The 26,771-nt window shown below is 34.3% G+C and overlaps 1 protein-coding gene across 1 annotated transcript in view; it reads left to right on the plus strand.

Moving 5' to 3' along the window:
• Positions 1–570: 570 nt before the first annotated feature.
• The window catches only part of LOC138804604 (NADH dehydrogenase [ubiquinone] 1 alpha subcomplex assembly factor 4-like), a 50,113-nt gene continuing 23,912 nt past the window's right edge, over positions 571–26,771 (plus strand). Inside the window, 1 exon segment of the mRNA XM_069988913.1 lies at positions 571–706. Coding sequence (XP_069845014.1) covers positions 571–706 — 136 coding nt within the window.

Genomic DNA, 26,771 nt, shown 5'->3' on the forward strand with positions numbered 1-26,771 from the left:
TTATGAGACCTTGTCCTTCATTTTGAGCACATTTAATTCAGATATTGATTACTCAATACACAAACTCCCAGCCATAACTCCATTAATTTTAGAATTATTTCTTTATACTTATATATATATATTGTGTTTCATTTTAAATGCTTTATTTTTTATGTTTTATTTTTTTCTCTCTTCTACTTTCCTGCTCTCCCTGTCCTTTCTCTGAATCACTCTCTCACTTTCCCTTCCTACATTGATCTAATCTTATTTTCTCCTCAAAATTCTCCCTAAACCTATTAATTAAGGGGACTGCTTACCCCTTCCTTGATTTTTCTTGGTCCATTGATACCTGGCTGTTTGTTATTGAACTTAGATTGCATCTGTTGAACTAGATTGTATTTGTACTGGTTGATGCTTGCCTTATAGCTTGAAATCTGTTTGGCTATCATACCCAAATGGGCAGACAAGCAGAAAGACAAGAAAAATGGCAAGTCCAGTTATTTCAACTGTTGCTCCTGACAATCAGGAAACAGAGCAATGAATAACTCAGAGGAGAGTTCCCCAAATGCTCTACAAATATTACTGGCAAACATGCTGAATGAAAAGTTTGAAAGCTGCAAAAGCTGTGAGCGTGATAGGGAAATGAATGAGTGTGATGAGGCTAACCAAAGATTAATACAGGAATTTCATGAGTGTGAGGTCAATGAACAATTAATAGAGGAATTGTGTAAGCTGGAAGAGAATAGACAAAGATTAATGGAGGCACTCTTAGGATCCACAACAGACAGTTCGAGGAATCCAGCGAGGCCACAAAGGGAATGCTGAATGAACCCCAACAGGAAAATAGGGAGTCCAATGAAACTATAGCCAGTCAATTAAGGATTTGAGAATGAACACCAAAAACAAAATTAAGTGAAAGAGTCCAGAGAAGATCTACAGCAAATCTCCAACAAAGAATTTGAAGCCATCAAAGCTGACCAATTAGAAGAAAATGAAATAAAATCCAAAGTAGTCTTGACAGTAGGTTAGATCATGCAGAAGATCAAATTTCTGGGATTGAAGAAAGCCTAGATATTATAGACAAGAACAGACCACTATTCAAGACAAAGCCAAGAAATATGATAGATCTATGCAACATATAGAATACACCATCAGAAGGCCTAATCTGAGGATAATGGGTGTAGAGGAGCACCTAGAGACAGAAGTTAATGGTCTAGGAAATTTAACAGTATCCTAGCAGAGAACTTCACAAACATGCAAAATGATAAGCCTATTCAGATACAAGAAGCTTTTAGAACCCCAAATAGACCACCATCTCATTGTATTCTGCACAGTATCAATTCAGACCAAAGAAAGGATCCTTAAAGCTATCAAGTATAAAAGAACAAACACCTATAAAGGGAAACCCATCAGAATAACCTCAGATTTCTAAGCAGAGACAATTAAAGCAAGAAGAGCCTGGAATGATGTATTCCACTCCCTAAAGAAAAACAACTATCAACCAAGAATAATGTACGCATCTAAACTCTCCTTCATAAGGGAAGGTCAAATAAAAACCTTCCACAGCAATGAGAAATTGAAACAATTTATCTCCAGCAAACCATCCCTACAAAAGATACTTAAAGATGCTCTACACATAGAAAACCAACAAGACCACAACAAAGGCAAAGAAACATCCCCCAAACAGAGAATCCAGGAAGCATAGGAAGAACCCAGTTGTAACAAACCTTAAGAGGGTGGATAACAGGGCAGGAACTACCAAACAACTCTCAGTTCTAACACTCAATATATTTTTTTATTGTGAAAATACTGTACAGAGGACTTACAATTACATGGGCAAGATAATGAGTAAATTTCTTATCAAGCATTGTAACCTCCTCCTTTGTTTCTCCTTCCCATCCCTTCTCACCCTGCCCCCACCCCCTCATCCAACCCTCCCCCCCTCCTCCCCGCACCAAAGTTGTAAAGTTCTTTTTCGATATAACAACTTGTACATCTCATTGCTGCAATGGGTCCAACTTGTATCCCTATTTAGACGATTTGTTTTCCCCTTCCCCTCCACAAATTATACCGACATCAAATAGTCAGATAAGGTGATGTTAGGGAAATGAACCCTAAGATATGTATTCAAATGTTTTTTTTTTCTTTCATGCGATTGTTTCTAACACATTTATGAGATTATTTCTTTGTTGCTTTGTATGTCCCTCCCCTGCAGTATAACCCCTACTTTCACTAATTCTCAATATTAATGGACTTAAATCTCCAAATTAAGTGACAGACTGTCTAGTTGGATTAAAAAGCAAGATCCTTCTATCTGCTGCCTTCAAGAGACACCACACACACACACACACACACACACACACACACACACACACACACACACACACACACACACACACACACACAAACATTCTGAAAATAAAAGGCTGGAATAAAATCTACCAAGCAAACAGAACCCATAAACAGGCAATAGTTGCAATCAGATAAAATAGACTTCAAAATAAAGTTAGTGAGAAGAGATAAAGAAGATCATTACATACATACTAATCAAGGGATCTCTCCTTCAAGAGGATATTACAATTCTAAATATATATTCACCAAATAACAGAAAACCCAAATTTACCCAAGAAACACTTTTTTCCTTAAAATCACACATTGATCAAAAAACATTACGTATTGGGTTATTAACATACCACTATCCCTGCTGGATAGGTCAACCCAGCAAAAACTCAACAGAGAAACCTTAGACATAAACAACTACATAGATCAACTAGACTTAACAGACATCTACTGAATATTTCACCCAGTAGCATCAGAATACACATTCTTCTCAGCAGCACATGGAACATTCTCCAAAATAGTCACATTTTGGGTAACAAAGCAAACTTGTCCAAATTCAGAAATATTCTGAATTCTGTGTTCTCTTACATCACAAGGGAATAAAATTAGAATTCATTACCAAAAGCAACAAAAAAAAATCCTGTAACCCATGGAGGCTGAACAACCTATTGTTGAACCAACAGTAGGTCATATAAGAGATTAGAAAAAAATTCAATGTTCATGATATTACCAAATAAAAAAATAGAGTCTAGAGGAAGAAGGCGGAGGAGAAGCTGAAGGCTAAACAAGCTCTCACATAGAAAGCCGTTTCAGTGTACCAGTGAGCAGTCCTAGACTAGAGAATCACACCAAGAATTGAAAAATCCAGGCAGCTTTATTGAGACAGATCTAAGCCCTTGCCAGTGTCCGTGGCAGTGGATGCTGCCACTGCCGCCATATCAAAAGAGAGAGAGCCCAGGACAAAAGTGACAGATGTGGTGAGCAAGCAGATTCTACTCACCACCAGCAAGAACTGACAAGGAGCAGAAATCTTCATCATGCTGATCACAGACCATAGACAAAAGTGACAGTTGTGGTGAGCAAGCAGATTCTACTCACCACCAGCAAGAACTGAGAAGGAGCAGAAATCTTCATCATGCTGATCACATACAATAAACAGCCAGGAAACAAAGAGGCTGGCATGAGTACACCCAAGACATGCTCACTCCTCCTAGAGCAGTGGGGGGAATGTAACCCCTCCCCACCACCAGAGAAGAACTCTATCTTTGATACTGACAAAGGGCCTGGCCCAAGCAACTAGCTCCAACTCAGTCCTTTGAAAAAAAACAACAGGAGCTATTCAACAGGCCAGGAAACTGACCTGCCTGGCTCAGCTCCACCCAGAGGAAAGTTGCCCCTCCCCAAGAGGCTTCTCTACCCCCAGAGTAGTGACTTTCTTCACTGGGTAAACAGAACCAGAGGTTGCCCTACCCCACTGTAGGCTAGGCAGCAGACCCAGAAGCATAAGGTGTAAAAGAAAAACAATTGAAACTTAGTAAACAAATCCTGAGAATGGTTCCAGGCTGGGCTCTATGAGTGTCTTAGTAGCCAGCCCTTCAGAGAAAAGCTACTGATTGATGATACCTCAACCTTACTCACAACTTAGCCTCATCACAGCAACTCCAACCTAGAGGAAACAGCCATCTCCCTCTTTTTTGATACTCAAAGCAGATTCCTCCTCTCACTGAACTAGCCTTGGAGCAGGATCACGAAGTCCTGGGTAAGACAGAGCTTCTTTCTGCCTGCTAAAACAAACTGACTTAAGAAACCAATCAAGCCACAGGAAAACCAAACACCACAAGAAAGAGACTCCACCAATGGACTGGTTACAGACACAGGGGAGATACAAGATCCTCCCAAGCCAAAAAAAAAAAAAAAAAAAAAAAAAAGAACTCTTTTTTCTACCTATCTTTTTTTAATTTAAAAAATTGTTTATTTTTTTCTTTCATAATTTTTACTTTAGGTGTCTGTGGTGTGTGTGTGTGTGTGTGTGTGTGTGTGTGTGTGTGTGTGTGTGTGTGTGTGTGTGTGTGTGTGTGTGTTAAATCTCTTTTAAACTTTTGGTCTTTTTTTTGTGGGGGGTGAATTAATTGCTATTCTGTTCAACCTCAAATATATATTTTTTCAAGATTCATCATATATTAGTACTTGATAAAATTGTGAAATTCCCATTGTAGATTATTTTTCTTTGTTTTTAAGTTTTTACTCTTTTCCGCCATACCTTTTGAATGGACCCAAGAGTTTATTGACTGATCACTGCTTATTTCATATTCTCAGAGGATTTAACTGTAAGGTCTGCACAGGAACACATACTTACCTCTTGGCTAAGTTTCCTCCCAGTATTTGTTACCTAGGTAACTGGCAGACCTGGAAGCAGTCACCTTCCCGTCCTGCTAGCTCACATCCTGGGCCACCTCTGGTCTCATGCCTCCCATCTGACCTTAGGAGGGTCCCAGACCCTGAGATCATATGTAGATCCAGTGGGGCCACACCTTTCACTCACCTGGTCACACTTCCTCTTGTCCCTGGCCTAAATAAGTCCTGGCCCAGGAGTTGGTTGCCCCTTCCTTTTTCAGCCAATCCTCTCCACCACAGTGGGGGCAGTAGTTCCATAACTAAACTTTTCTCCTGCCTGAATAGCACGTGGTGTTCTCTTCATCAGCTACCTAATGAAACCTACCTTTTTACTATACCTTACATATGGTGCCATGACTCAGATGGGGTTTTTGAGTTGGAAATGTTAGACTTTCCTAACTACCCCTTTTCTGCGAGCCGAACTGCCTTGAGACACCATGCAAGACTTCACCAATACCATTGCTAACTTTTATATCCATGTCCACACTACTACTCTACTCTGGTGAGTGAAGCTACTCTCTCTACAGTTCTCTGTTGCTCAGTCTCTGTTCAGATGTAGTGCCATGCCAGAGAGCTCCTATGACCTTTATCCAAAAGGCTGGTCATCACCGGAGCTGAGAACACTTAGTTTTGGGGGCTTGGCCATTTCCCTCTAGAGTGCTCTGGGGGAAGTTGGGACGCCCCTTCTGCCAGGTCAGCTCTCCTTTACTCACCAGACTGACTCTCCTACATATTTAATGGGGTGCTGAGAATCACATTCAAGCCGTAAAACACCTTTGAAATGCTTCCTGTGGTTCCTGGAAAGCCAGAGCACCTAATTTTTATGCCATTTTCAGACTTAGACAGTTTTTGCCACTGCAATGGTAAATGGTCAGAAGTCTGTTTACTTTCAGGCTTTCTTTGCTCTTCTTGCTTCTCTTAATATTTGTGTGTAATCAAGTATAAACCTAACAATATATTTGATTATATAATTTTTGAATTTTTTCTGTCAATGATATATCACAAATGCTTAAGAGAAATATAAATTTTGAGTGCATGTGAAGCTAATAAAGATGATCATATTTGTTAATCTTATGACCTAATTGTATGTTAATAATAAGACAACTTGTTGAATAGTATATTAATATGTAATACTCTTCTTTACTCATATTTATTTTCCAATCTAAATGTTCATAGTAACAAAACAGGATATATGAATTTCACAAATAATAAAATATCTTAAAAATTCATAATATTACTCAAACTGGAATAATTTTGAAAGCAAAAAAGTGCTATTAATATTCATACCTGAATAGTTAGGATGAAATGGCTTTATCCTCAGACAAAAAGAATGTAGTCTTGCTCTGTCTGAGTTTCTCTGATAATTTCATTCTGTGTTATTTTTTCTGAAATTTATGTTATTGAAGAGGCTTTCTTTTTTCCACACTATTTTTTGGCTTCCTTATTAATGATTAGGTGGCCATAGGTCTGCAGGTTCATTTCTCGGTCTTCAGCTCTATTCCATTGATCTGTCTGTCTGTTCTTGTGACAGTACCAAGCTGTTTTGATTACTATACCTTTGTAATAGAGTTTGAAGGTTGGTATGGATCTTCCTCCAGAACTTTTCTTTTTGCTAAGGATTGTTTTTGCTTTTCAGTGTTTTTTATTGTCCATATAAATTTTTGAATTGTTTCCTCTACTTCATTAGAGAATGATGTTGGGATATTGATGGATATTGAAATGAAGGTGTAGATAGTTTTTGGCAGTATTTTCATTTTCACAATATTAATCCTCCAAATCTAGGAGCATGGGAGGTTTTTTCACTTCCTGCAATCTGCTTTAATTTCCCTTTTCAGGTTTTTAAAGTTTTCATAAAAAATTAACACTCAAAAATTAGATTGCCATGTGCAAGTGGTGCAAGCATGTAATCCTAGCTACTCAGGAGGATGAGATCTGAGGATTGTGGTTCAAAGCCAGCCCAGTGAAGAAAGTCCATGAGACTCTTATCTCTTGTGGCTCAAGTGATAGAGTGCTCACCTTGAGCTGAAGAGCACAGGGACAGTGCTAAAGACCAGAGTTTAAGCCACACGATGGACAAAAAAAAGGCTTTCATGTATGAAAATAATGAGAATGATTGCATCTGAAATCAGGAAAACAATTCCTTTTGTAACAGCCCGACAAAAAATAAAATACCTAGGAGTTAACTAAAAAAGTGAAGGACCTCTATGATGAAAACTTTAAAATCCTGAAAAAGGAAGTTAAAGCAGAACTTTGAAAGGGGAAAATCCTCCCATGTTCCTGGATTGGGAGGATTAACATCATGAAAATGGCAATACTACCAAAGGCTATCTACAAATTCAATGTGATAACTACTAATATCCCAAATTCATTCCTCAAGGAAATAGAAGCAACCCAAAAATACATATGGAACAATAAAAGACCCTGAATAGCAAAAACAATCTTTAGCAGAAAGAACAGTGCTGGAGGAATATCAATACCAAATTTCAAACTCTACTACAAAGCTACAGAAATCAAAACAGCTTGGTACTGGCACAAGAACAGACGTGAGGACCATTGGAATAGAACTGAAGATCCAGAAAGGAGCCCACAGACATATAGCCACCTAATTTAGACAAGGGATCTAAAGAAATAGAATGGAAGAAAGACAGCCTTTTCAGTAAACGGTTCTGGCAAAATTGGTTAAACACCTGTAGAAAACTAAAGCTAGATCCTTATATATCACCCTGCACCAGAATCAATTCCATATGGATCAAAGACCTCGAAGTCAAAGCAGATACCTGAAAACATTACAGGAAGGAATAGAAGAAAAACTCGGGCTCCTTGACACAGGAGAAAATTTTCTTGATAAAGAACCAGAAACACAATAAATCAAAGAAAGGTTGGACAAATGGGATTGCATAAATCTACAGAGCTTCTGCATGGCAAAGGACATAGCAAGCAAGATCAATAGAAAGCCTACTGATTGAAAGAAGATCTTCACTAGCCATACAATGGACAAGGGTCTCATATCTAAAATATACCTGGAACCCAAACAACTAAATCTCACAACAACAAATCCTCAAAGAAACAAGCTTTGGATTCATAAGTGGGCTAAAGGCTTATAGAGAGACTTTTCTGAAGAAGAAATAAGAATGGCCAATAGACACATGAATAACTAGCTCAACTTCTTTAGCCTTAAAAAATGCAAATCAAAACAACATTGAGATTCCACCTCACTCCAAACAGAATGGCTATGATCAAGAAATCTAATAACAGCAGATGCTGGAGAGGATGGGTACAAAAAGGAACCCTACTTCATTTTTTGAGGGAGTATAAACTTGTTCAACCCCTTTGGAAAGCAGTATGAAGGTTCCTCAAAAGACTCCACATATAGCTCCCCTATGACCCAACAATCCCACTTTTAGGCATTTACCCAAATGATCACAAACAAGACCATACTAAGGCTACCAGCACAACTATGATTATAGCAGCATTATTTACCATAGTTAAGATATGGAACCAACTGAGATGCCCCTCAGTAGATGAATAGATCAAGAAAATGTGATATATATATATATATATATATATACATACATACATACACACACACACACACACACACACACACACACACACACACACACACACACAATGGAATTCTATGCCTCCCTCAGAAAGAATTGCAGTGCACCACTTGTTAAGAAATGGAAAGAGTTCCAAAAAATTATATTAAGTGAAATAAGCCAGAGTCAAAGGAACACAGGTCTCATGGTTTCCCTTATCTGCAGTAACTAGTATATGTCTAGGAGAATCAGAAGAGGTCAAAAGGTATGTACATATGACCATATAAACTGATGGTAAGTGAAATGAGCCCCAAGATAGGGATACAAGAGGCTTTATCTTTTTTGCTGTTCTTTTTAATGTACTTATATTGTACTATGTGATTTTTTGTTTCTTTTTTGTTCTTCCCCCATGGTTCAACCCCTGTTTTCACTGTATTTAATTCCAGTGTCCTGCATCCTGTATGCACATTTTTCTAATTTGGGGAGGGAAAGTGTAATAACAAAATGCCGAAATAAGGATACAGGATGACTCATTGTAACAATGAGAGGTACAAGACACTATGTTGAAAACTACCTTTACAACTTTGTCGGCAGTGGGGGAAGGGTGGGAGAGGGAAGGGAGGAGTTGGGGAGGTGGGGAGGAAAGTGATGGTAAGGGAAAAATAAAGGAGGGTATAGCAATGCTCAATATGAAATGGACTCATTACCTTGCTCATAACTTTAACCCCTCTGTACAGTATCTTTACAATAAAAACATATATGTGAAGAAAAAAAAGAAGTGCAAGTCAAAGCAACATTGAGATTCCACCTCACCCCAGATGGAATTGTGATTATCAAGAAAAATAATATTAACAGATGTTGGTGTGGATATGGTCAAAAAAGAGCAATACTATACTGTTGGTGGGAATGTACAGTTGTTCAACCACTTTGGAAAGCAGTATGGAGATTCATCAAAAAACTAAACATAGAGCTCTCCTGAGATCCAGCAATCCCACTCCTGGGTATTACCATAGCTAAGATGCAATCAACCCCGATGCCCCTCAGCGGATGAATGGATTCAGAAAATGTGGTGTATATACACAATGGAATTGTTTCCATAAGAAAGAAAATGGCATTGCATAAGAAAATAGGAAGACTTGGAAAAAATTATAATAAGTGAATTAAACCAAACCCAAAGAACCATAGGCTTATTACCCTCATTTGTAATAATTAAAACATGTCCAGGATATTCTTAGGAGAGGACTATAATGGCTCAATAACTATGTGTATATGAGCATATTAGATGATGCTTATCAAAATACACTCCAAGAAATGGAAAAAATAAATATTTAGAGCAAAAATAATATGATATCTAGAACTTGCTCTAAATAATTTAGAAAATATCAGTTGAAAGCAAAGTTTAAGGAACTATAATAGTTCATGTTTTACAATAAAGTTCAAATCATATCAACTATTGCTACTTTATGAATGATAGATAATATTCACAGTTATGTTTAAAATTAAAATGGAAGTAAGTAGAATTTGAGTCTATAATTCCAATATATTTTCTTTTATTGATGCTTATTGTTACATTTTATTCATCTGCCTTGACATTCTCTACTTTTTAATCTTCTTTTTTTTACTGTTGTTTATATTTTAATGGGATATGATTAGTGAATTTATTGTTTATTGCCTCATCTTATATTGCTGACATTTTTGATACATGGAGTAGAAAATTATAATGAATTTATCGTTTAAGTTGTTTGTTTCTTCCTTATGCTCTAATTTTCCTTCAATTAGAGTTTAATTAGGGCTTCCCAATTTATCATCTTGACATATTAACCACTCCTTGTTTTATTAAAGCTTTTTTTTAACCCATTCTGGCTATTTTACCTATACAAGCAATTTCTCCCAGTTAACTAGACCTATATTCTAACCTATATTTTTTTCAGTTATATCCAATTTGTATTCTTAGTTTCATTATTAACAATTATAGCTTTTTTAATTGTAGAGGTTATGCATTTTAATCATTTTATTTGCAAATCACTTAATTCCTTTCTCCTCTATGGATTCAATTCAACATCTTATGTTGACCAATTGAGTGTTTGCCATTCTTCAATGAAATTTGGATAGAATTTTGGTTATTCTTGCTCCCCATGAATGTGTGTAGACATTTGTGGTTAGTATACTTTATCAGAGGATGTGCATGTTCAAAAGCACTTTGTGGAAAACTTGGGAGAGCAAGGAAAAATTCTTTCCACTAGGACTTTCATTTTTTTCTTCCAAATAATTGCCATCATATCAGTTTTGGATCATGTATTTAATATCCTGTTTTGAGATCTCTGAGTTAAACATGGTAAATTTGATCAGGAACTAGGAATGACAAAACAAATAGCCTGTAGTGGGGGAAAAAGATTTATTTTCTTGCCTATCTAATAAATAGATGAGTGTGTAGTTTATTTTACCTTCTATATTTTTTGTTGGTATTTTCTCTTAAGAGATTTTCCTGAAATTTTCCATGAACTCAAGTGTGCTTTGAAAATAGGATTTTTTCTGCATTATAAACATATCACATATATCATGTATATTATATCTATATATGTGAATATTTTGTGTATTTATAATACTTTATATTTAATGTACATATGGGGGCATTCAGAATAAGTTGTTTTCTATATGATCTAAAATGTATGTCCTGATTATTTGATTTTGGAGCTCTTCCTAAGCAATAATCAAGGACTAGCAAACTCCTTCATGATCTTTCTTGACTATTGACATATTCCCGATGTAACAAGTAATGTAAGTAAATAACAAAAACATCCAGGATAAGGTTCTGACACAAAGTAGACATTTCCTTTTCTCTTGACCTATAAATAACTGATAAAGTCACTGATAATTAAGTTTATGTTTTTGCCCACAAATATAGAGAAAGGAAGTATCCATTTTTTATGAGGAAGTAAATATGTTAACTCATGAAGAAAAATGTTTTTGGAGAGTAATGAAGAATATTAAAAATATGATAGAACAACACTTCTGTCAAAGCATTGAAGGCTACATGAAGCAATGTTCCATTGCATAATGAGTAAAGCTGAGTTGATGAAAGTAATTATTAATGGAAGACTGTAGGGTATGTCTCTGAAAATGGTAACTGGAAGGAAAGTGCATTGGAGCCCATCCTTTCTTTTTAAAAAAACCAATAAACAAAAAAACAAAAACAAAACAAAACATGACAGGGAAGTACTAGTAAGTAAACTTTTTCTTCATAGCCTCCAAATGTGTACTCTGGACTCCTGGCTGTATGTACTTTTACTACTGACTTTTCACTCTTCAATTTTGTATTCCTCTAATCCTTTCCTGTTTCCTAAAATAGAAAGAACTCTTTTTCCTAGTCCTCATTCCAGATGAGACCAAAATTGTGAAAAGTAAAATTGTGAAAAGTTTAGAATGATAAGTGAATTTCATAGACTTCTAGCAGCTATTTTGGAATTTTTATTGTCAGGATGATGTACAGAAGGTTTACAGTAACGTGAGTGAGCCAGTGATTACATTTTTTGTCTAACTTGTTATCCCTTCCCTAATTTTTCTCCCTCTTTCCCTTCTCCCAATTCCTCCCCACCCCCCCACCAAGTTGTACAGTTCATTTCCAACCTATTGTCTGGTGAGTGTTGCTGATGCATAGGCTTCCCCTTTGCCCTTTGTCTCACCATTTTGTTGTTCCCCTTCCTTTCCCTAGTCATAAAAGCATATATACAAAACCCAGGGTTCCAAAATCAAATACAGTGACAATAGGGGATAAACCATAGGAGAGAGCACAGAAAAAAAGAAATCAGATAGCCCATTGAGAACAACAACAAAGCAAGACCTCTGTGTCCATGTATTGAAGTTCATTTCACTTAGCATCATCTTATATGGTCATAATAGTCATAATGATTGAGCTATTCTGCTCACCTGCTAAGACTTTCCTAGATGTATGCTACTTATGAACTTATGTAACCAGTTAGATGTCTTGGCTCATGTGTTTCTTGGTTCAATTCATCCAAAGAGTTTTGTATTCATCAAATTCTTTGAATAAATAACAAGCTCAATAATATTTAATTAAATTAATTTAAAATAAAATTACTTGATATTAGATTTTTTAGTCAATATTGTTTTTATTTCTTTTGTGAGATATAGTGCTCAGGATTTGATGTAGCTGACATTATTGAACCCTAGTCGCTTCACCCACCACAACCAAAACCTTTTCTGTTTTTAATATAAGTTTAGATATGTTACTTAGCCTACACTTCACACAAGAAAGAATTGTGTGTGTGAGCATATGTGTGTTTTTGTGTTTACGGGTAATGTGAAAATAGATTCTAATTAAATATTACATCAAGCCGGGTGCTGGTGGCTCACGCCTGTAATCCTAGCTACTCAGGAGACTGAGTAGCTAGGGGATTGCAGTTCAAAGCCAGTCCAGGCAGGAAAATCCTTGAGACACTTATCTCCAATAAACCACTAGAAAACCAGAAGTGGTACTATTGCTCAAGTGGTAAAGCTAGCTTTGAGCTGAAGAGCTGAGGGACAGCACCCAGGCCCAGAGTTCAAGCCCCCATGACTGACCAAAAAAATTATATCAGTGATTAATAAGGAGTTTGGAAATGTTTTATATGGTTATAAGCATCAATATGATGATTGAATCAAGTAGAATAACACTGACTGGACTTTTCATTCTGTAAGACTTCAAATCTAGAAAAATGCTAGAAGATGGTCACTTTTATTCTTCCAGTTTATACCAATGGCACATTTTAGGCTTTCTCTTAGCAATCCTGGCATCATGGTTATGTTATTTCTTTAAATATGTCAGTTGGTTTTGTTTTAAAGTTCATTGACAGTAGTTTCCCAAAATGCCCAGTTTTCACTTTGAGACTTCTTATATTTGCTTGGGATCATTTCAAAAATAACTTGTGGCCTCTACAGCAAATGCACTGAACCCCTTGAAGGAGTCCATTAGCTATATACACTCATTTCCCTATAATATTCTATAATGATGAAATGTTGCCAACCTATACTGTGATATTTAGATCTATTAGTTTGCAAACTGCCATCATTTAACCTTTAAAAATATTCACACTATTGAATTATCACGATATCTTTACTAAAACAATTGGTTTCAGTGGTAGTCCTACATCACAAACAAAAAAGTCACCTGAACCTAGAACAAATCATGTTAAGTGTAGTAAGCCAAGAGCAGAGAGACAAATGGCACATGTTTTCTCTCATATTTGGAAACTAGATTTAAAATATATTGGGACATAATAACTTCCATAGTTCTCTAGGCATTCAGACACAGAACAAAATAAGGTACTCTTACAAAAACAGAAAGACACAATGACTATGTGCATCTGACTATACAAAATTATATTTATCAAATTTTATCAAATTGAATTCTAGAAAATGGAAACAATAAGTCTTTAATCTTTTTTTTTTTTTTTTTGCTGTTTTTGCTTTCCTTGTTGCTCTGTTTGCTGGTTTATATGTCTTTGGGAATGTAAAGGGAAGCACAGAAATGAAGGGACAAAGGATAAAAACCACCAATGGTACTCACAGGACACTATGTTGAAAATAAACTATACAACTTGTGGGTAGAGGATAGTAGAGAAAAACTGAGAGAATGAGGGAATAGGTGACATTGTCCAAAAACAAATGTACTTTTTACTAACTTATGTAACTGTAATCTCTTTATACATAACTTTTCAATAATTAAAAATGAAAAAAATATATAAATTAGAGTGAAATTTAAAAAATAGAGACACCTGACACAGCCCTTATAAAACAAATTATTATACAATACATTCAGTCTATAAGCTTTGTCTACTTTTTTCACCTACCATTCTTAATATTTTTCCAAAAGTTTATCCTAACTATACAGATGAAACAAAAATTAAAATGTCCAAGTAGGATCCATTCATGTCTGCCCTGAGAAATGCAGCTTGTGTACAGAAAACTCATCATGTCCAATAACTATTTGAAATTCTAAGTTCTATTACTGATGTTCAGTAGTATATAATGTATATTAACAATATATCATATTGTATATTATCTATATAAATATGTTTATCATTTAGGTGAACTTATCGCCCCAGTGGTTTGGAAGTTTTTCAGGACAGTAAGATCACACCTTTTCTATCACTATGTAAAATTCTGGAGATAAGAAGTACTTCTTTGTGTGAGGAACTAGGTGTTGAACTCAGGGCCTATTGTTTGCTAGGACACAGTTTCATTTACTCATTACCTTTGGAAAAGGGTCTCGCATCCTGCCTGCATTTGTTCCTAGATCACAATCCACACAGTTTAGGTTTGTTTTTTTTTTGGGGGGGGGATTCCGGTCGTGGGTCCTAAACTCTGGGCCTGGACGCTGTCCCTCAGCTCTTCAGCTCAAGGCTAGCTCTCTAACACTTGAGCCACAGCGCCACTTCAGGTTTTTTTTTTTCTTTTTGCTTATGTGGTGCTGAGGAATCAAACCCAGGGCCTCAGGCATGCAAGGCAAGCACTCTACCACTGAGCCACCTTCCCAGCCCTACAGTTTAGCTTTTTAATTGTATTTAGGTGACCAGCATGCACTACCATGATAGTAGGATTACAGTCACTAGTTAAGCCAAAAGGGGTTTTCAATTGCTTTACTAATCTTCAACATTGAATCAGATGTTTATTCAATGGAATCAAATTTACATTAAGAAAACATTGTAGGTAGAATAGGTCCTATTTGAGGCTAGATCCATTTTACAAATGGTATGTTTCTCCACCATGCTCTGATGTGTTTTCAAATAAGTCACCATGATGGTGAAGATTTCAGCTAGAGTCTCAGTTTTCTTTCTGGTCTGGGTCTGATGCCAGTGATTAAATACTTTGATTTAATAAAGGCAAATAAGGGATCTCTGTTACCTCCCTTTTTTTGTCTTAATGTTTTGAATTGGTGCCACTTTCTGTACTGCCATATATCTAATGGTTCACCTGCTTTTAGCCTCATTCCTCTTTTCAGCAGTGCAGATTATATGGGGTGTGTATGTGTGTGTGTGTGTGTGTGTGTGTGTGTGTGTGTGTGTGTGTGTGTGTTGTGTGTGTGTGAGCCATGTGTATATTGTGGGTTAATTTTAGCTGTTAGAAGCTGCTGGCTAGCGTTAGAGAATACTAAAAAACAATTTATGCACCAGCACAGCCTTCACAAATGAATCTCTTTACTTTCTTTTCCATTTCAGTTTATGTGGCTGGGTTATTTATTGAGAAGAGGGCTCTAAGTAAGGTTTTTATAGCACTCAGTTGGAAACTCGCCACTAATCTCCTTTGACATGATAAGCCTATGCCAGTCTCCTTGGTTTTCCATCTTCCCTTTCTATTCTCTCTTTTTTCCTCTTCACTAAATTGAGCCTCACTAAATAAAGGAACAAAACATGTTGATGAATCAAAAATGGTTCTAACTTTAATAATTTACTATGTAATTTCACAGCAAGCCTTTTAATGATGCTTAATTTTCTTAATGCTCTTAATCTTCTATAAGAAAATTGTTGATAATGCTATTCGTTATTATATTTGTGGGAGGATTGTGTTCCTGCAAGTAATTGCTTAATTACTTTAGTGGGTTGTGCACTGCTGGCTTGATATGTCTCTCCATCTGTTTTCTTTAATTTATTGAATCGATGCCATTTGACAAAAGAGCAAATGGAAGTCGCTTGAGACAGAGAAAGAATAGGACAGGCTTAGGGGAATATATGATGCTTTTGAAACCTCAGTCAGCAAGTTCATGTGTAAAAATGAGGAATTCCTATGCTTGAATTTTGCCTTTTGTCATTTACTGTTAAATGAATTCAGGAAATCCTCAGTTTTGTACCTGTGAAATGGGAATGCTAATTCACACAGCTGGCATACAGTGGGTAATTTTCAAGTATAAGTGCTCTTTAATTGATAGATGAAGATAACTGTGAACATGAATGAGTCACAATTTATTCATGTCCTCTTGATTAGATTGTTCTGTGTCCCCAAATCAACTTTTGAGAATCCTTGCCATGGATATTCTGACTTTACTCTTTTTAAAAAACAATTTTAATAAGGTTTTTATTGTGCAAACACTGTACAGAGGGGTTACAGTTACATGAGCAAGATAATGAGTACATTTCTTATCAAGCATTGTTACCTCCTCCTTTGATTTTCCCCTACCATCCCTTCCCTCCCACCTCCACAACTACACTCTCCCCTCCCCCCTCCTCATCCCCACCCCCAAATTGTAAAATTTGTTTTACAACATAGTATCTTGTACATTTCCTTGTTACAGTGGGTCAAATTGTATCCTTATTTAAACATTTTGTTTTTTCCCTTCCCTTCCCCAAATTATACCGACATCAAATAAAGTGAAATGAACCCTAACATAGGGACACAAGCGTTTTTTTTCTTTCTTGCTATTGATCCTAACGTATTTATAAGGAACCATGTGATTTTTTTGTTGCTTTGTATGTTCCTCCCCCCTCCATAACCCCTGTTTTCGCTGACTTTACTCTTTCTTTTTATTTTTTATATTGTGAAAATACTGTACAGAAGGGTTACAATTACATGGGCAAGATAATGAGTACATTTCTTATCAAGCATTGTAGCCTCCTCCTTTGTTTCCCCTTCCCATCCCTTCCCATCCTTCCCCCACCCCCCCACCCAATCCTCCCCACCCAAATGTTGCTGTATTATTCTGCCTTCTATTGACTTCATTAGAATTTAGTGCTTTTAGCTACCTTACCAAAAAAAAAAAAAAAATTGGAATCCGGGCACCGGTGGCTCATGCCTGTAATACTACCTACTCAGGAGGCTGAGATCTGAAGGTCACAGTTCAAAGCCAGCCCGGGCAGAAAAGACAGTGAGACTCTTATCTCAAATAAACCACTAGAAAACTGGAAGTGGCTCTGTGGCTCAAGTGGTAGAGCACTTGCCTTGAGCTGAAGAGCGCAGGGATAGCACTCAGGCCCAGAGTTCAAGCCCCACAATTGACAAAAAAAAAAAATTGGTTGGAGAATTCCTAGATCTAGTGGGATGATTAACAGATTAAGGTTAGAATTGTCTTTAGATTATATACAAACCTGAATATTCTCACTTGTGGTTTACAACCTAACAAAATCTGCAAATGAAATGATGCCCTTCCCTTATAAAATTGGTACAATGACTACTCTCAGCTTCATTTTACATAATGTTCCATGCTCAAAAATAGACTTTACTGAGGTTTGAGTAGGTTTGATTACATTTGATTAAGTTTACAGTCTTTCTGATTCTTATGTAGCCTAACAAAAGCATATGTTACATATAGAGAGATAGAAGTAATTTATGTTGATTAATTTTTGTAGTTTATGGGGATCCAACTCAGGACCTCATGTTCAACCATTGAACAAATCCTAGGGTCTTAAATATATACTTTAGATTAAAACTTGATTTGCTTCAAAAAATAACTCTTCTAAGAAAAAGCTGTATTTTTGGACAAGATGTTTATTAATCCCAAAATTTGTAACTATCTCTGTTATGTTAAGACAATAGTACCTGTCAAATTTGATTGTTTTGAGGACAAAGATATTATTGTATATAAAATGATTCTGATATTTTATTCATAATGACTTTAGGAATTGTTGCTTATTTGAATAGATAGCTCAAATAGAATTAACATGATAATGGTATAATTTATGCACCTAAATTCTTCTTTATTCTTTAAGATATTCATAATTTAATTGAAGATTTAAACCTTAAAAACTTTGTTAACATTGAAATGGCTCATAAGCAATACAGAATGGTTACTGATTTTAAGTATATTCATAAAATTAATCCATAAAGATTTCAGAGGTACTGTGGGAAATCCTGTGGTGTAGCTTGAGAATTTTCAGTTGTAGAAGGAAAAAAAGTTCAGTGCTATTTGGCTAAAAGTTAACAATGGCTATTTTACAATTAAAGAAAATAAGAATGAGGGAGAAATTGATATAAAAAGTAAGATGTAGGGAGGAAAGAAAGATAGTTAGGCAAGATGGAAAAAAGAAACAGTAAAGGAAGACAGTAGAAGATAAGGAGAAGAAAGAGGAGAATTGACACTTGGAAACCAGAATAAACCACCTCTAGTTTATATTGGAAGAACTTTTACCTTTGTTCCGATTCTCCAGTAGTGTCTATGACTCAAGAAAACTAAAAAACAAAAAAACAAAAACAAAAACAAAAAAAAACTCAGTTTAGACTTTTTACGAACCTCCATACTGCTTTGCTATAATCCAGAAATCCCACTCCTTGGCATTTTCCCAAATGATCACAACAAAGAAAGACCACATTAAAGCTACCAGCACGACTATGTTCACGGAAGCACTATTTACCATAGCTAAGATATGGAGCCAATTTAAATGCCCCTCAATAGATGAATGGATCAAGAAAACGTGGTATACATACACAATAAGATTCTAGGTTTCCATGAGAAAAAAATGACATTTGGAAGGAAATGGAAAGCTTTGGAAAAAAATCATATTAAGTGAAGTAAGTCAGAACCAGAAACATAGGCTCCATAGTTTCCCTCATTTGTAATAATTGGTATATGTCTAGAATAGTCCTAGCAGAGGATCACAATAGCTCACTAGCTATGTACATATGACCATGTAAAATGATGCTAATCAAAATGAACTCCACAATATGGAAACAAGAGGGTTTTTTTGTTGTTGTTTTTGACCTTTTTGTCATCAATATACTATATCAAGTTCTTTCTTTTTATTTTCTTTTTTCTTTTTTCCTTTGATTTATCCCTGGTAGTCACTGCTTTTGATTCTGGTACACTGCATCTTGTATATACATTTATCTGATTTGGGAAAGGGAAGGGAAATAACAAAATGATGAAACAAGAAAAAGGGTAAACAAATGCAACAATAATACTCACAAGCTGTACAACTTGGGGTAGGGAAGAATGGAAGTGAGGAGGGATAGTGGGAGTAAAACAGAGTGGGTAACAATGTTTGAAAAGAAATGTACTCATTACCTTACTTACGTAACTGTAATCCCTCTGTACCTTTACAGCACAATAAAAAAATTTAAAAAATAGCTCATTATCAAAATAAAATGCAATCCAAGAGCCAATGGCCAACTGTAGTCATAGCTACTCAGGAGTCTGATCTCTAAGATCACACTTAGTCAGTTGGAGTAGAAACTTCTAAGGAGTTCTATCTCTAAAAAGCCAGAAAAAAAAAACAACAAAAAAAAGAAAACAATTAGAAACAAAATCAAGTGGTACATTACTAGCAGTGATTGAAAAATGTGATACACAGAACCCTATGTTAAAGACCCCATATAGGAAATAATAAACAAATAAGCTCATTATCACAATGGGAATGTTCACTTCACATGCAAACGTACTTAAAATAGTCTCCTATCTTCATAATCTTTTACATTTCACTTTTCCTCACTTGAAAATGAAAGCTTTGACTTTTGAAATTCTGTGTGTATAGCATTCCAATTACTGTGAAAGATTTTCTTTGCTTCTGTCAATCTGAAATATAACTGTCATCCAGTCTCTTTTGTTCTTGAATCTTCTTTCAGATAATTTCAGGCATCTTTACATTTTCCTCATTTAGTAATACACATACCTTCATCTCATTATTTCTTATGCTAGTTAATCAATTGCTGTTCCTGTCATGATTTTTTGTTGTGCATGTCTTCACAAGGAATTGGAGAAACATTAGTCTGTGTCTTTGTAGATGTTGAAAGTTTGTACATTCTCTGTGTGCAAATTTCTGTTTTTAACAAATGTGAATTTTTAAATTACTTTTCTCAAAATTTCCAGGAATTTTTTTACTTTATTTGAATTAATATTCATAATCTTTTTGCTTGTAAGTTGTCACTTCTGTAGAATTTCTTTTATAAACAGTCCTAAGATTTAACAATTGTTAACAGTATTAACAATTATTCATAATAAATAGAGAGTTCTGTATGTTCTCTTATTCCAATGCCAGTTTTTAAATAAATGCTTTATATAAATAGATTATTTCTTTGAGGAATATTTGCCTATTGATTTTAAAGTTGTAAACAATAAAAAATTTTCTTTTCAGATTATGAAATTCAAATATGGGAATTAATTCTTGATTGTGTAGAATATGTATCCAAGATGGAATTTATATTACATCAATATAAATGTTTGAACAAGAATAATAGTTATAAGAAGTGCTGAGAATAAACATAAAGTCTAAACACTGATAAATAAAATATTTCAATGATAGCAAAATAAATAATAAAGTGAATGATGTAAAGCATCCTTTCTTTTTTGAAATTTATTTACTTTGTCTCTTAAATCTGGAATTCTCTAAATAATTATACATGAGAATTATTTGGGTTACCTAGTTTGATTTTTATATATATCCATTAAATTGAAGGGATGGGCATGGTTGTAAGAAATGGAGAAAAATGCTAAAAGTGGTAAAATTGACCAAAGTGCATTTTACTAATGAATTAATATATATCCTGTTGCAATTTACTCAAACTAATGATAAGTAAATAGAAATGATTCATTGAAAACTTCTAGACTGTTATGTCACAAAAAATAATTGCCATATAAAATAACAAACTACATTGCCTAGGAATAATGTCAACATAAAGGATGAGCAACCTGTTCTGTGTAGGCTGCAAACTTAACTGCTCCAAGATAAAAGATGTGATAAATTTGCAATAAACCAGATTTCTTTAGAAGAAACCTATATATTTCAGTGGTGTTTGCTTTTCATAATTAGCCAAAAATTTCTCAAATAACTATTATACTTGTACACTAATATTTTACAAAAATATACATAATCATATTAAAATTGTATTTAGCACTTATTTGATATGTAGAATTAACTTTATCAATTTTACACTATAAAATAATTTAAAAAATTAAAAATTAGGCAGTGTAATAAGGACATTTTACATCTAGCTCTTGAAAAAAGGCAATTGAGATGAACAAATAGTATGAAAATAAAGAAAAGGGTCTATGAAGTATATTATTTATAGAAAATTGACATCTGCAAATAATAACAATATTATTTAAAGAATTAAATTTTAGGAAGTCCATAAAGAGGCATTGAGAAAATTTCCAAAAATATCCATGAATCCTACAAACAAAGACAACAATAGCAAAAACTAAAACTCCACATAAAAGATTGCAATCAAATAAAAATTAAATAAGTTGGACATACCTTACTGAAAATGATATTGACTTCTCAAGGCAAAATGAACAGAGACTGACTAAATGCACAAAAGAACAGAAGTTATAAAATTAGTGAGAGAACCTAATCTCCAAGGACAGAAAACCCCAAGTTCTACAGAGAAAATAACTGAACCCAAACAAATAAAGCTTTGTGGTAATGCTGTGTCCTCACAGGGAAAGATAACGTGGTAAGATTCATCAGGTTAGAGTAACAGCACCAAAGAACTGGTCATAGGTAAGTCCAATGTGTGATATGACAAGGAAATCATCTACAGATAGCAAAATGAAACTTGGCAAGTTTCTCCATCATCAAGTCAATAAATCTTGTTAATACTTGGGCTTTACAGTGAATGTTTGAAGTTACATTGAAATTTTAAGTAGAATAACATTTTAAGTATTATGTAAATATTATATTTTACCATGAAAGTAACTGTGCCATAATTGTACTTTCAAAAAATTGTAAAAAATAATAGATAAAAGGATTTATTGAAACATAAAGTAGAATGCAGTCATTGATGATTATAAAGATTAAAGCAATCAAAAGCCTACCAAATGGATCAATGTAGTTAAGGTCAATGGTATTATAGAAACAAATACAACTTTTCTTATAGAAACAAAACTTTTCCTTCTTTTCCAAGAAAAATTGAAGTAAATTCATATTTAGAATTATGTAGGAGACTGGGTGGAATCAGATTTGGCAAAGAACCTAAAATTTATTTAAGGCTTTAGGCAGAAATGTGTGAAAAATCTCCAGTAACTAGATACTTTTCTAGGAAAATAATATATTCTAAAATTATAATTACATAACACATAAATTCTAGCTTGATTAAATGAAGAGCATTACATATCTATAATATACAAGGTAAATGAATGTTATTCCAAATCTATTTTTAAATTACAGAGACAAATAAAGTGATATTAGCATAAAATTCATATGTGTCAACCAAAGAGGAAAGCTGTATGGAAAAAAGACACATAAAAATGATCAGCTAGTTTTTAACTTAGATAAGGATAGAAGTTACTTAATAGACAGAAGAATGACTTTTTTGTTGGATATTCATATATAAAACATGAATTTTGATCTAATAATTCATATGATATGCAAAACTTAAAAATCAGCCATACAGTGAAATATAAAATATAATGAAAGCATGTTGTAATGATATTTCTGATTTTGAATGAGCCATAATCCACAAATTAAAACAACAAAAAAGACGGTGTCATCCAAATCATATTCAGCCAGGTGATGGTGGTTCATCCCTGTAATCCTAGCTACTGAAGACACAGAAGTCTAGAGGATCATTGTTCTTAACTAACCAAGGCAAAACAGTCCTTGACACTCCATTTGCAGTTAACCACAAAGAAGGCCAAACTGGCAGGCTCCTTATGTAGCAGAGTGCCTTAGCCACTGAGGAAACATGCCCAGGAAAGGAGTGAGGGCTGGAGTTCAAGTCCTAGAACAAATTCCCAAATAAAACACAATTTAAAAAAAGTCACACCCACAGACAGAAATTTCTATAGTGAATAGAATATTTTAAGTCCATGAACTGAATGGAATGCATGATAAGAACATTGTATCTATGCAACCTCAGATTTGGTATTGTTTTGCTCCAGGGTGAATAAACAGTCTTTGTAAATTAAAAACAAAGCAAGCAAAGAAAAGGCAACTAAAAATACAGATACTTAAATTCAATGATGACATTAGAAGAAAATGACAAGCCATAGATTTGTACTTATTTTTCATCATGTTTCTTAAGAAACTAAAGCCAAAGATGTTTAAATAACTGATAAAACTTAAGAACAGGGCTGGGAAGGTGTCTCACTCATACAGTACCTACCTAGCTTCATGCATGAAGCACTGGGTTTGATTCTTTAGTACCACATACACAGAAAGAGCCGCAAGTAGTGCTGTGGCTTAAGTGATAGAGTGCTAGCCTTGAGAAAAAGAGGCTCAGGGACAATGCCCAGGCCCTGAGTTCAAGCCCCAGGACTGACCAAAAAATTAAAAAAAAATTAAGAACAAAGAAAGCACCCTATTCATTTTGCAATGGACTGAATATTTAGAGAATGTAGCCAATAAGATATACATGGTAAATAAGCATGTCCAAAGTGTTCATCTTTAATTTGAAGATGTTCAAATTACAATATCGATGAAATGTTACTTCACACATATGAAATATCTTAAATTCGAAACCTTGGCAATACAAAGAGTGAACAGATCAGCAAGAAACCTGGCCCATTGTCATCACAGATGACAGGAAATGATAAATTTGCTTCAAAAAGCATTTTGGTGATTTCAGAAAATGAGATCATATATCTGCTGTTGGTATGTGGTTAAAAGTATGGGCCTAGCCATTTCCAGATATCGAAGAGCCATAACATAGTCCTTGTAATGAGATACATGTAGATATTAACAGATATGTATTATATCATAAGCAATATCATAGTAATGATTTAATGTGATGTTTAGAAACATTTTTGCATATGATGTGCAATATTTAAAATTGTATGAAGCATATCTATGCTGTCAAACACAGGTGAAAATGTGCTGTCTAACTAGAGATACATTAAGTACATATTGTATGCATTTATTCTTGTAATATTTAGAAAATACAAAACAACTCCCAGAGTTGAAGAACAAATTGACAATTGCCTGTGTGGCTGTCTGATTCTATTTCCTAGATGCCAAGATGTGCTTATGCTGAAACCTCTACAGTTGTAGGCCAGAATACATCATGCCTCTCAAGTTGTTTATGTGAGATATTTTGTCAGCACTACAGAAAACAGTTACCAGAGAGGTGGGAATTCTTGCTGTGAAACATTGACCATGTGCTATGGAACTTGCTGGAGGAGTCTGGAGAGTTTAGAGATATGAGTAAGAAGAGTCCTACAATGCTATAAATGAGAACTACTGGTGGTTGGAGTAAGAGCTCAGAACACTACCACATTGGCAGTAGAAATGCAGATGGTAAAGTCTGTGCTCCCCAAATTTCAGGTAAGAATGAGAACTCTATTGAGAAATGGATTCCCATGGTTTCAATACAAAGTGCTTCTACATCCTGATTTTGCATTGAAGGTTTGATTCCAAGCTGGTAGCATTATTTTTTTTTTTAATTTCTGGATACTTCAGAAGGTTTTGTCTAGTGGAGAAAGTAAGTTCTGGGGAAGCCTGTCTTTGGAGGTTTGGTCTTGTTGAGCTCTGTTCTGTGCCTGTTCTCTAATTCCTGGACACAGCAGTGTTAGTAATTCTATGTAAACTCCCTACCATGATGTAATAAAATCACTGAAATCATGGGCCTTGTCACAACAACAAGAAATCTGCCTAATGCAGCTTTGGAAACAAATGTTTCCTAGGAGAGCTTTAATGTTATTTGAGGCTTTACCTCAAGATTGCACATGCACTTAAAAATAACTATTTCATTTTCTACTTAAGTCCAAATTTCTTATTCCTATTTTCTTTAATTTTTTCCTAATAATGATCACTAACTACACATATTTATTTGATACAGTTTCATATATATACATTATGTATATTAATTAAATGTGGCTAAATCATGTTTTTATTTTTTAGCTTATTTTGTTCTTGGTACACAAACACAAAGAACAGTAGAAGTAAATAACTTGTTTTTAATTATGTTTTAGGACTCATTATCTAATCATACTACATTTTCCTCACCTAACCTCTCCCAGATACTAGGAATCCCTATTCTATATCCAGACCAAATTGCTTCTAGTGATTAAATATGAGACAGATCATGTGGTATATATTTGCTTTTCTGCAATTTTTTAATTTTTTTATTATTTTTACATAGTTGTACAAAGGAAGTACCATTTAACAAAGCAGTTTATGATTACAATGTGTCAGTGTCACGCCTTTCAACATTTTCAGTCTCCTTTGACTCACATCTTCCCTTACTTTTCTTAATTTTGTAGTATATTCAATTAATTCTTGACTACTTTCTCTTCTCTCTTCATTTATCTACCTTTTTCTTCTTGTCCCAATCCCTCCTCTTACAAGTGCCCGTTTCCTGGCACTTATTTTGTTAGGCTTTGGCTTCTCCTTCCTAAAAACTTACACTACTTGAGCTCTCCATAGAGTCTACTAGACTTCAGGTAATCCATTTCTTTCTTTTAAAAAAATAATTTTATATTAAGTGAAGTAAACCAGAACCAAAGAAACATAGGCTGCATAGTTTCCTTCATTTGTTGTATTTAGACTGTGCCTGTAAATCTACAAGTAAACACATTGAATTATTCAAATAAATAAATAGGCTTTGCTTTGGGCTTTAGCCTGAGATCGGGTCATCAGGATTCCCTTTCAATGTTGGAAATACAAATTATGTATCAATTAGATAATGGACATTTAAGATCTGAATAAACATTTCTTTGGCCATGATGAGCAAGTATTCTAAATATTATAATCTAGATTATAGATTCTATCATTTATGAAACATTTTATAATGAGTATGTATCTGTATGAAGAATAAAAAACATAAATTTACTTAAATATCTTTGAGTTTTATTAAATTATACACAAATAAGCATATTCATTTATGAATGCATAATAAATAACCAGTGAAACTTTCAATCCTACTGGATATTTAGAGAAGATTGTTTTAGAGACACGGCTGATTGAATCAAATAGTAATGGTAATTAATGTAAATTTAATTGTTTATATGTTCTTGATTTAATTATATAACTTCTAAAATTGAGTAAAAGATTACAAATTCAAATCATTTATTTTTGCCAAGGACATTACTCATATTGATCAATAGTGAATAAAGAAACATAAATAATTTGAAAAGTAGAACTGAATTTAAAATAAAATGTGAAATTTATATCTAAATTATATTGTGCTGATGAGTATATAAGACTATGTAATTTTGGTTGAAGTAGTACTTTTTAACATTACCTACAATTTTGAGGAGTTATTTTCCAACATTTAGCTTCATTGTTTTAAGTATAATGATGTCAAATAAAATTCATTTTTTGTGTATGTGCGATTGTATCAAATATTATTTTGTACTGAAATACAGTTGCATAAGACCAAGAAAAATATTTTTACAACCTCAGGGTTTATAAAATAATATTTTTACAACCTCAAGGTTTATAAAATATCACTTTTTTCTGTTTTTCGTTAATTTTAGTTTCCTATTTTTACCATCATCTTTTCTCCCTATTCACCATTTTGATGAATAGGGAATTGATACTTACTTTTCCTGATCCTCTACACTGAATTGTTTCTATTGAATTAGTTCTAAAACTCATATTTATTTTCCTTCTACTTTGGATTAATTTTGCTATAATTTATTATTAAATTAATTTATGT

This window comes from Dipodomys merriami, unplaced genomic scaffold, assembly GCF_024711535.1.
Source record: "Dipodomys merriami isolate MVZ:Mamm:240054 unplaced genomic scaffold, mDipMer1.0.p SCAF_37, whole genome shotgun sequence".
NCBI classification, from domain to species: domain Eukaryota; kingdom Metazoa; phylum Chordata; class Mammalia; order Rodentia; family Heteromyidae; genus Dipodomys; species Dipodomys merriami.